The sequence below is a fragment of the Brachycentrus maculatus genome, unplaced genomic scaffold (assembly GCF_059751285.1).
Source record: "Brachycentrus maculatus isolate JH-2025_06_01 unplaced genomic scaffold, ASM5975128v1 h1tg000222l, whole genome shotgun sequence".
Taxonomy (NCBI): Eukaryota; Metazoa; Arthropoda; class Insecta; order Trichoptera; family Brachycentridae; genus Brachycentrus; species Brachycentrus maculatus.
This window is the reverse complement of record NW_028280973.1, coordinates 1-12,510: the sequence shown is the minus strand read 5'-3', so window position 1 is coordinate 12,510 and position 12,510 is coordinate 1. Positions and strand designations below refer to the sequence as shown.

Sequence of the window (12,510 nt, the reverse complement as noted above, 5' to 3'; positions counted from 1 at the left end):
TCTCCGTTTTCATCTCCGTGTTCATCTCCGTGTTCATCTCCGTGTTCATCACAGTGTTCATCTCCGTTTTCATCTCAGTGTTCATCTCCGTGTTCATCCCCGTTTTCATCTCCGTTTTCATCTCCGTGTTCATCTCCGTTTTCATCTCTGTATTCATCTCCGTGTTCATCTTCGAGTTCATCTCTGTGTTCATCTCCGTGTTCATCTCCGTTTTCATCTCCATTTTCATCTCCGTGATCATCCGTTTTCATCACCGTGTTTATATCCATGTTCATCTCAGTGTTCATCTCCGTGTTCATCTCCGTGTTCATCTCCGTTTTCATCTCCGTTTTCATCTCCATATTCATCTCCGTCTTCATCTCCGTGTTCATCTCCGTCCTCATCTCCATGTTCATCTCCGTTTTCATCTCAGTGTTCATCTCCGTGTTCATCTCCATTTTCATCTCCGTCTTCATCTCCGTGTTCATCTCCGTCCTCATCTCCATGTTCATCTCCGTTTTCATCTCAGTGTTCATCTCCGTGTTCATCTCCGTGTTCATCTCCGTTTTCATCTCAGTGTTCATCTCCGTTTTCATCTCCGTATTCATCTCCGTGTTCATCTTCGAGTTCATCTCTGTGTTCATCTCCGTTTTGATCTCCATTTTCATCTCCGTGATCATCCGTTTTCATCTCCATGTTCATCTCCCTTTTCATCTCCGTGTTCATCTCCGTGTTCATCTCAGTGTTCATCTCCGTTTTCATCTCCGTTTTCATCTCCGTGTTCATCTCCGTGTTCATCTTCGAGTTCATCTCTGTGTTCATCTCCGTGTTCATCTCCGTTTTCATCTCCATTTTCATCTCCGTGATCATCCGTTTTCATCTCCGTGTTAATATCCATGTTCATCTCCGTGGTCATCTCCGTGTTCATCTCCGTGTTAATATCCATGTTCATCTCCGTGTTTATTTCCGTGTTCATCTCCGTCATCATCTTCGTTTTCATCTCCGTGTTCTTCTCCATCTCCGTCTTCATCTCCATCATCATCTTCGATTACATCTCCCTTTTCATCTCCGTCTTCATCTCCGTGTTCATCTCCGTGTTCATCTCTGGGTGTATATCCATGTTCATCTCCGTGTTCATCCCCGTTTTCATCTCCGTTTTCATCTCCGTGTTCATCTCCGTTTTCATCTCTGTATTCATCTCCGTGTTCATCTTCGAGTTCATCTCTGTGTTCATCTCCGTGTTCATCTCCGTTTTCATCTCCATTTTCATCTCCGTGATCATCCGTTTTCATCACCGTGTTTATATCCATGTTCATCTCAGTGTTCATCTCCGTGTTCATCTCCGTGTTCATCTCCGTTTTCATCTCCGTTTTCATCTCCATATTCATCTCCGTCTTCATCTCCGTGTTCATCTCCGTCCTCATCTCCATGTTCATCTCCGTTTTCATCTCAGTGTTCATCTCCGTGTTCATCTCCATTTTCATCTCCGTCTTCATCTCCGTGTTCATCTCCGTTTTCATCTCAGTGTTCGTCTCCGTTTTCATCTCCGTTTTCATCTCCGTATTCATCTCCGTGTTCATCTTCGAGTTCATCTCTGTGTTCATCTCCGTTTTGATCTCCATTTTCATCTCCGTGATCCTCCGTTTTCATCTCCATGTTCATCTCCCTTTTCATCTCCGTGTTCATCTCCGTGTTCATCTCTGGGTGTATATCCATGTTCATCTCCGTGTTCATCTCCGTGTTCATCTCCGTTTTCATCTCCGTGTTCATCTCCGTCATCATCTCCGTTCTCATCTCGGTGTTTATCTCCGTTTTCACCTCCGTTTTCATCTCCGTGTTCATCTCCGTGTTCATCTCCGTTTTCATCTCCGTGTTCATCTCCGTGTTCATCTCCGTGTTCATCTCCGTGTTCATCACAGTGTTCATCTCCGTTTTCATCTCAGTGTTCATCTCCGTGTTCATCTCCGTGTTCATCTCCGTGTTCATCTCAGTGTTCATCTCCCTTTTCATCTCCGTCTTCATCTCCGTGTTCATCTCCGTGTTCTTCTCTGGGTGTATATCCATGTTCATCTCCGTGTTCATCTCCTTGTTCATCTCCGTTTTCATCTCCGTGTTCATCTCCGTCATCATCTCCGTTCTCATCTCGGTGTTTATCTCCGTTTTCACCTCCGTTTTCATCTCCGTGTTCATCTCCGTGTTCATCTCCATGTTCATCTCCGTGTTCATCTCCGTGTTCATCTCCTTCTACATCTTCGTTTTCATCTACGTGTTCATCTCCGTCATCATCTCCGTTCTCCTCTCGGTGTTCATCTTTATCTTCGTGTTCATATCCGTGTTTATCTACGTTTTCATCTTCGTGTTCATCTCCGTATTCATCTCTATCTTCGTCTCCATCTCCGTCTTCATCTCCGTCTTCATCTTCATCTTCATCTCCGTGTTTATTTCCGTGTTCATCTCCGTCATCATCTTCGTTTTCATCTCCGTGTTCTTCTCCATCTCCGTCTTCATCTCCATCATCATCTTCGTTTACATCTCCGTTTTCACCTCCTTTTTCATCTCCGTGTTCATCTCCGTGTTCATCTCCGTGTTCATCTCCGTCAACATCTTCGTTTTCATCTCCGTGTTCTTCTCCATCTCCGTCTTCATCTCCATCATCATCTTCGTTTACATCTCCGTTTTCACCTCCTTTTTCATCTCCGTGTTCATCTCCGTGTTCATCTCCGTGTTCATCTCCGTCAACATCTCCGTTTTCATCTCCGTGTTCATATCCGTTTTCATCTCAGTGTTCATCTCCGTGTTCATCTCAGTGTTCATCTCCGTTTTCATCTCCGTTTTCATCTCCATTTTCATCTCCGTGATCATCCGTTTTCATCTCCGTGTTAATATCCATGTTCATCTCCGTGGTCATCTCCGTGTTCATCTCCGTGTTAATATCCATGTTCATCTCCGTGTTTATTTCCGTGTTCATCTCCGTCATCATCTTCGTTTTCATCTCCGTGTTCTTCTCCATCTCCGTCTTCATCTCCATCATCATCTTCGATTACATCTCCCTTTTCATCTCCGTCTTCTTCTCCGTGTTCATCTCCGTGTTCATCTCTGGGTGTATATCCATGTTCATCTCCGTGTTCATCCCCGTTTTCATCTCCGTTTTCATCTCCGTGTTCATCTCCGTTTTCATCTCTGTATTCATCTCCGTGTTCATCTTCGAGTTCATCTCTGTGTTCATCTCCGTGTTCATCTCCGTTTTCATCTCCATTTTCATCTCCGTGATCATCCGTTTTCATCACCGTGTTTATATCCATGTTCATCTCAGTGTTCATCTCCGTGTTCATCTCCGTGTTCATCTCCGTTTTCATCTCCGTTTTCATCTCCATATTCATCTCCGTCTTCATCTCCGTGTTCATCTCCGTCCTCATCTCCATGTTCATCTCCGTTTTCATCTCAGTGTTCATCTCCGTGTTCATCTCCATTTTCATCTCCGTCTTCATCTCCGTGTTCATCTCCGTCCTCATCTCCATGTTCATCTCCGTTTTCATCTCAGTGTTCATCTCCGTGTTCATCTCCGTGTTCATCTCCGTTTTCATCTCAGTGTTCATCTCCGTTTTCATCTCCGTATTCATCTCCGTGTTCATCTTCGAGTTCATCTCTGTGTTCATCTCCGTTTTGATCTCCATTTTCATCTCCGTGATCATCCGTTTTCATCTCCATGTTCATCTCCCTTTTCATCTCCGTGTTCATCTCCGTGTTCATCTCTGGGTGTATATCCATGTTCATCTCCGTGTTCATCTCCGTGTTCATCTCCGTTTTCATCTCCGTGTTCATCCCCGTCATCATCTCCGTTCTCATCTCGGTGTTTATCTCCGTTTTCACCTCCGTTTTCATCTCCGTGTTCATCTCCGTGTTCATCTCCGTTTTCATCTCCGTGTTCATCTCCGTGTTCATCTCCGTGTTCATCTCCGTGTTCATCACAGTGTTCATCTCCGTTTTCATCTCAGTGTTCATCTCCGTGTTCATCTCCGTGTTCATCTCCGTGTTCATCTCAGTGTTCATCTCCCTTTTCATCTCCGTCTTCATCTCCGTGTTCATCTCCGTGTTCTTCTCTGGGTGTATATCCATGTTCATCTCCGTGTTCATCTCCTTGTTCATCTCCGTTTTCATCTCCGTGTTCATCTCCGTCATCATCTCCGTTCTCATCTCGGTGTTTATCTCCGTTTTCACCTCCGTTTTCATCTCCGTGTTCATCTCCGTGTTCATCTCCATGTTCATCTCCGTGTTCATCTCCGTGTTCATCTCCTTCTACATCTTCGTTTTCATCTACGTGTTCATCTCCGTCATCATCTCCGTTCTCCTCTCGGTGTTCATCTTTATCTTCGTGTTCATATCCGTGTTTATCTACGTTTTCATCTTCGTGTTCATCTCCGTATTCATCTCTATCTTCGTCTCCATCTCCGTCTTCATCTCCGTCTTCATCTTCATCTTCATCTCCGTGTTTATTTCCGTGTTCATCTCCGTCATCATCTTCGTTTTCATCTCCGTGTTCTTCTCCATCTCCGTCTTCATCTCCATCATCATCTTCGTTTACATCTCCGTTTTCACCTCCTTTTTCATCTCCGTGTTCATCTCCGTGTTCATCTCCGTGTTCATCTCCGTGTTCATCTCCGTGTTCATCTCCGTCAACATCTCCGTTTTCATCTCCGTGTTCATCTCCGTGTTCATCTCCGTGTTCATCTCTGTTTTCATCTCCATCTCCGTCTTCATCTCGGTGTTCATTTTTGCCTTTATCTCCATCTCCGTGTACATCTCCGTGTTCATCTCCATGTTCATCTCCGTTTTCATCTCCGTCTTCATCTCCGTGTTCATTTCCATTTTCGCCTTCATCTCCGTCATCATCTCCGTTTTCATCTCCGTGTTCTTCTCCATCTCCGTCTTCATCTTTATTTCATCTAATTCATCTAATTCATCATATCATCTTCCATCTCCATCTTCATCTCCATCTCCGTCACCGTCTTCATCTCCGTCTTCATCGCCGTCTTGATCTCCGTCTTGATCTCTGTCTTCATTTTCATTTAATCTTTTTCTTCATCTGCATCTCCGTCTTCATCTTCATTTCTTCTTATTCTTCATATCAAAGGTCAAAGGTCAAAGGTCAAAGTTCAAAGGTCAATGTTAAAATGTCATACTTCAAAGGTCAAAGGTCAAATGTCTAATTTCAAAGATCAAAATTCAAATATCTAAGTTCAAAGGTCAAAGTTCAAATGTCTAAGTTCAATGTTCAAATGTCTAATTTCAAAGGTATAGTTCAAATGTCTAATTTCAAAAGATAAAGTAAAAATGTATTAATTTTAAGGACAAAGGTCAAAGTTCAAATGTCTCAGTTCACAGGTCAAAGGTCATAGTTAAAATGCAACGTACGTGCAATTACACGTGCAAAAATACGTGCAATTACACGTGCAATTACGCGTGCGATTACACGTGCGATTACACGTGCAATTACACGTGAAATATCACGTGCAATTACACGTGTCATAACTCGTGGATTTACACGTGTATTCACACGTGTAATTACACGTGCAATTACAAGTGTCATAATTCGTGGATTTACACGTGCGATTACACGTGCAATTACACGTGCAAGTACACGTGCAAGTACACGTGCGGTTACACGTGAATTAACACGTGCAGTTACACGTGCATGTACGTGCAAATCCACGAAATTGAAAATGAACACACACTTGCACACGTAGACGTGGACGTGTCACGTTATGGTTATCAGCAGAACTCATGTTGGTTATAAAAGATGGGGATCGGTGGAATGTTCAGAGATTTGACGAATAGAAAAATCTCGAACATGACTGTAATCACTCCAAATGACTCCAAAAGGAAACGTAAGAGACATTGTATTCACGGAACAACGGAACAGAGTTGCGAGGATAATATAATCGAGAAAGGTATTTTTCTGTGGAAACAATTTTTCTTTGGGAGTTTTGAGGTTATCGTTTTCTGAAACGTCAAAGTAGATTGGAAATAATGACAACGAATATCGAGACGACGGATCAATAATGTATGTGTTAGAAACCGATTCTTCCTTTTTTATACAATATATACTTTATATTAACAAAATTTTTAATATTTCAGAAACTTTTACACTGAGAAAACAACGCGTCAAAAGGAGCTGTCAGTGACATTCGATAAACACAAATGAAGTCAGCAGCAAAATGATCCTGAGTAAAACAAGTATTACTAAAAATGGCAAGTAAATTTTGCATGTCTTTGCAATGTTGCTTTGACCTTTTTGCACGTTCGTCCTTATAACAATCGTAATATAAGTTCATTCATTTCGATTTATGTACCTAACATATGGATATAACGTATATACGATGGCGTCTATTACGTACATGTAATGTATTAACGTATATACATCCATCATCGGGTGCTAGGTAAAATGAATCATCAAATCATATTCGCTAACGACGAATGCAACGTAAAAATACCATCAAGCCTACACGCATAAATAACATATCAACAAGATTTTTTTACAAAACATTTTCATTTAGGCGGTTGATATTTTTCATTATCCTATTATATCAACCAATACACGTACAAACCAATTAAATCAACCAATAATTAACAATAACAACAATAAAGCAATGATTAATAAGGTTTTTTTTAAATCAATCAATAAGTTTTCGGGTTTTTATTTTAATACGTTTCTCGATAATATTATCCTCGTTATATTATATTATTCCGTTGTTCCCGTGAACACTGTATTCTCTTACGTTTCCTTTTGGAGCCATTTCCAGAGTGATTACAGTCATGTTTCGAGATTTTTCTATTCGTCAACTCTCTCTCTCTCTGTCCACCGATCACAAAACAATCCACCGATCCCCATCTTTTATAACCAACACGAGTTCTGCTGAGACAACCATAACGTGACACGTCCACGTCTACGTGTGCAAGTGTGTGTTCATTTTCAATTTCGTGGATTTGCACGTACATGCAAATGTGTAATTATATATGCAGGTGTACTAGCACATGTGAATGCACGTGTAATCGCACGTGTAATCGCACATGTAAATCGCACGTGTAATTGCACGTGTGGATACACGTGTAAATCTACGAGTATGACACGTGTAATTGCAAGTGTATTAACACGTGTAATTGCACGTGTGGATGCATGTGTAATCGCACGTGTAAATCCACGAGTAATGACACGTGTAATTGCACGTGTAATCGCACGTGTAAACCCACGGGTAATGACACGTGTAATCGCACGTGTACTTGCACGTGTAAACGCACGTGTAATTGCACGTGATATTGCACGTGTTAATGCGCGTGTAATTGCTCGTGCAATTGCACGTGTAAATCCACGAGTAATTGTACGTGTAATCGCACGTGTCATTATAAATGTACTTGCACGTGTAATTGCACGTGTAATTTCACGTGTATTTGCACGTGTAATTGCATGTATATTTGCACGTGTATTTGCACGTGTCATAGCACGTATATTTGCACGTGTGAATGCAAGTGTAATCGCACGTGTAAACCCACGGGTAATGACACGTGTAATTGCACGTGTACTTGCACGTGTAATTGCAGTTAAACATGTATTTACACGTGCAATAAACGTACATTTCACGTGCATTTTCACGTGCATTTACACTTGCATTTACACGTGCATTTACAAGTGCATTTACAAGTGCATTTACGCGTACACTTATACGTGCAGTTACACGTGCAATTACACATGTAATTACACGTGCAATTACACGTGCAAATACACGTGCATTTACACGTGCAAATACACGTGTATTTACACGTGCAATAACACGTGCATCAACACTTGCAAGTACACGTGCAAAAACAAATGCAATCACACGTGCAATTACACGTGCAAATACACGTGCACTTACACGTGCATCTACACGTGCAATTACACGTGCAAATACACGTGCAATTACACGTGCATTAACACTTGCAAGTACACGTGCAAAAACAAATGAATCACACGTGCAATTACACGTGCAAATACACGTGCACTAACACGTACATCTACACGTGCAATACACGTGCAATTACACGTGCAATACACGTGCAATTACACGTGCAATAACACGTGCATTTACACGCGCAAATACATGTGTATTTACACGTGCAATTACACCTGCATTAACACTTGCAAGTACACGTGCAAAAACAAATGCAATCACACGTGCAATTACACGTGCAAATACACGTGCACTTACACGTACATCTACACGTGCAATTACACGTGCAAAAAAAAAAACACGTGCAATTACACGTGCAAAAACACGTGCAATCACACGTGCGATTACACGTGCATTTACACGTGCAATGACACATGCAATACACGTGCAATTACACGTGAAATTACACGTGCAATTATTACACGTGCAATTACACGTACAAAACACGTGTATTAACACGTCCATTTACAAGTGCACTTACACATGCATTTACACGTGCAATTACACGTGAAATTACACGTGCAATTATTACACGTGCAATTACACGTACAAAACACGTGTATTAACACGTCCATTTACAAGTGCACTTACACATGCATTTACACGTGCATTTATACGTGCAATAAATTTTGTATTTACACGTGCATTTACACGTACGAAACACGTGCAATTACACGTGCAAATACACGTGTAGTACACGTGCGAATACACCTGTAGTACACGTGCAATTACACGGGCAATTACACGTGCAATTATCCGTGCAAATACACGTGCAAGATCACGGCCAATTTCACCTGGACGCACACGTGCAATTTAGAGAAACAATTTTGACATTTGATCTTCGGCAAAGGTCGTCAGAGGACGTGTGAATTTTGAACGTTGAACTTTGAACTTTGACCATTGAACTTTGACCTTTGAACTAGGCCTTTGAACATTGACTTTTTAACTTTGACCTTTGAACTTTGCCTTTGAACTTTGACACTTGAACTTTACTTTTGAACTTTGACACCTGAATTTCACCTTTGAACTTTGACCTTTGAACTTTGTCTTTGAACTTTGACACTTGAACTTTGACACTTGAACTTTGACCTTTGAACATTGCCTTTGAACTTTGACACTTGAACTTTACCTTTGAACCAAAGGTCAAAACCTTTGAACTTTGAACTTTGCCTTAACTTTACCTTTGAACTTTACACGTACATTAACACGTGCATTTACACGTGCATTAACACGTTCACATACACGTACAAGCACACGTGCAATTCACGAGAACACACATTTGCACACGTAGACGTGGACGTTCATGTTTGCGTTGAGGTCGTCAGCAGAGCTCATGGTTGGATATAAAAGATTAGGATCGGGGGATTGTTCAAAGTGATTTGATTCGATCGGCAATAGGAAACGTACACAGAGAATACACAATGTTCACGGGAACAGGGGTATTGCGAGGAGGATAATATCGAGATATTTCTTCTGTGAAAACAAACTGCGGAAGTTTTGGGGTTATCATTTTCTGAAACGTCAAAGTTAATTGGAAATTATGACAACAATACGACGGATCAATAAAGTATTATTGTTAGAAATCGATCCTTCCTATTTTTATACAGTATATTAACTAACAAAACTTTTAATCTTATTTAGAAACCGATATACACGGAGAACAACGCGTCAAAGGAAACTGTCAGTGACCGATAAACAGAAATGAAGTCAGCAACAAAACGATCCTGAGCAAAACAAGTATTGTTGAAAATGGCAAGTAAATTTTGCATGTCTTTGCGCATTGCTTTGACCTTTTTGCACGTACGTCATTACGTATCATCATAATATGAGTTCATATGAGTTCATGAGATTTATGTACCTAACGTATACATCATCGTATACGTATACCGTATCGTATACGTATAAAAAACGTATTAACGTATATACATCCATCATCGGGTACTTATTAACTTGCCAACGACTAATGACAAATCTACACGCATAAATAACACAATCAACAAGTATTTTTTTTCACAAAGCATATTTTTGTGGGCGGTCGATATTTTTCATCATCCTATAATCAATTAATACACGTACAAACCAAAATAGTAAAAGTAAAAGTAAAAAAAGTAAAAGTAACAGCAACAGCAACAGCAACAGCAACAGCAATAAAGCATTGATGAATGTAGGGTTTTTTTTTTTTTTTTTTTTTTTTTTTAAGTCCCTGACGTTTCCCCTTACAGGACAAGTCTTCTACTTTCCTCCTCCCTCGCCTCTTTGAGTCCTCCAATCACACACGCATATTTCTCCATAGACTATAAAATCATATGTTTTTCGATCAACGACAATAGTAAAAAATAATGAATTCTTCTCACTTGTTCATTTCAGGCACACTACCGCCACCTGTCTACCGGTAGAAAGCAGAAAGCAGATTTCTTCTACCATTCATCGATACGTAGTTGGCGACTATTCGTCTACAGGTGACAAAATATCTTCATAAAATGGTATGTTTAATTCATTTAATTATTTTTTTGTTCTTCGTTAATTTTTCGCTACTTATTTAGTTTATTCTTTGCGTACAAGATAAGAGTTTTGTTGAGTTTCTTCTTGCTGTTTATTTATTGATATTTTCTGTTTGATTTTTGACAAATTTCGTGTTTACTTACGTTCTTATGTAAATAATTTAATTTAACCTTTTTTGGTATTCGCCTTTGCGAAATAGACATTTTAACTTAAAAAATCTGAACTTCTTCCTTTTGATCTTTGCACTTTGATTTTTTTGCTCTTTGCCCTTTGATCTTGGCCCTTTGATCTTCGACATTTTCCTTTTACCTTTAACATTTTCCGTTGACCTTTGACAATATTCTTTGACCTTTGACATTTTTCTTTGACCTTCGACATTTTTCTTGACCCTTGACATTTTTCTTTGACCCTTGACATTTTTCTTTGACCGTTGACATTTTTCTTTGACCGTTGACATTTTTCTTTAACCCTTGACATTTTTCTTTGACCCTTGACATTTTTCTTTGACCCTTGACATTTTTCTTTGACCCTTGACATTTTTCTTTGACCCTTGACATTTTTCTTTGACCCTTGACATTTTTCTTTGACCCTTGACATTTTTCTTTGACCCTTGACATTTTTCTTTGACCCTTGACATTTTTCTTTGACCCTTGACATTTTTCTTTGACCCTTGACATTTTTCTTTGACCCTTGACATTTTTCTTTGACCCTTGACATTTTTCTTTGACCCTTGACATTTTTCTTTGACCCTTGACATTTTTCTTTGACCCTTGACATTTTTCTTTGACCCTTGACATTTTTCTTTGACCCTTGACATTTTTCCAAAGAAAAATGGTCAAAACCCTTGACATTTTTTCTTTGACCATCATTTTTCTTTGACTTGGGTTGGGTTAGGTTAGGTTAGGTTAGGTTAGGTTAGGTTAGGTTAGGTTAGGTTAGGTTAGGTTAGGTTAGGTTAGGTTAGGTTAGGTTAGGTTAGGTTAGGTTAGGTTAGGTTAGGTTAGGTTAGGTTAGGTTAGGTTAGGTTAGGTTAGGTTAGGTTAGGTTAGGTTAGGTTAGGTTAGGTTAGGTTAGGTTAGGTTAGGTTAGGTTAGGTTAGGTTAGGTTAGGTTAGGTTAGGTTAGGTTAGGTTAGGTTAGGTTAGGTTAGGTTAGGTTAGGTTAGGTTAGGTTAGGTTAGGTTAGGTTAGGTTAGGTTAGGTTAGGTTAGGTTAGGTTAGGTTAGGTTAGGTTAGGTTAGGTTAGGTTAGGTTAGGTTAGGTTAGGTTAGGTTAGGTTAGGTTAGGTTAGGTTAGGTTAGGTTAGGTTAGGTTAGGTTAGGTTAGGTTAGGTTAGGTTAGGTTAGGTTAGGTTAGGTTAGGTTAGGTTAGGTTAGGTTAGGTTAGGTTAGGTTAGGTTAGGTTAGGTTAGGTTAGGTTAGGTTAGGTTAGGTTAGGTTAGGTTAGGTTAGGTTAGGTTAGGTTAGGTTAGGTTAGGTTAGGTTAGGTTAGGTTAGGTTAGGTTAGGTTAGGTTAGGTTAGGTTAGGTTAGGTTAGGTTAGGTTAGGTTAGGTTAGGTTAGGTTAGGTTAGGTTAGGTTAGGTTAGGTTAGGTTAGGTTAGGTTAGGTTAGGTTAGGTTAGGTTAGGTTAGGTTAGGTTAGGTTAGGTTAGGTTAGGTTAGGTTAGGTTAGGTTAGGTTAGGTTAGGTTAGGTTAGGTTAGGTTAGGTTAGTTAGGTTAGGTTAGGTTAGGTTAGGTTAGGTTAGGTTAGGTTAGGTTAGGTTAGGTTAGGTTAGGTTAGGTTAGGTTAGGTTAGGTTAGGTTAGGTTAGGTAGGTTAGGTTAGGTTAGGTTAGGTTAGGTAGGTTAGGGTTAGGTTAGGTTAGGTTAGGTTAGGTTAGGTTAGGTTAGGTTAGGTTAGGTTAGGTTAGGTTAGGTTAGTTAGGTTAGGTTAGGTTAGGTTAGGGTTAGGTTAGTTAGGGAAGGGGGTTAGGTTAAGGTACGTTAGGGTAGGTAAGTTAGGTTAGGTTAGGTGAGGGTTAGGTTACGGTTAAGGTTAGGTTAGGCG

General features: G+C 40.2%; 1 protein-coding gene across 1 annotated transcript; it reads right to left on the bottom strand.

Moving 5' to 3' along the window:
- Nucleotides 1-1,839: 1,839 nt before the first annotated feature.
- LOC148306833 (uncharacterized) lies at nt 1,840-9,299 on the bottom strand. The gene is made up of 2 exons (XM_088264300.1): nt 9,242-9,299; nt 1,840-2,757 (listed from the first exon to the last, which is right to left on the bottom strand). The coding sequence occupies exons 1-2, from the start codon at nt 9,297-9,299 to the stop codon at nt 1,967-1,969; spliced, it is 849 nt and encodes a 282-aa protein (XP_088120426.1). The 3' UTR covers nt 1,840-1,966.
- Between the last annotated feature and the right edge of the window lie 3,211 nt (nt 9,300-12,510).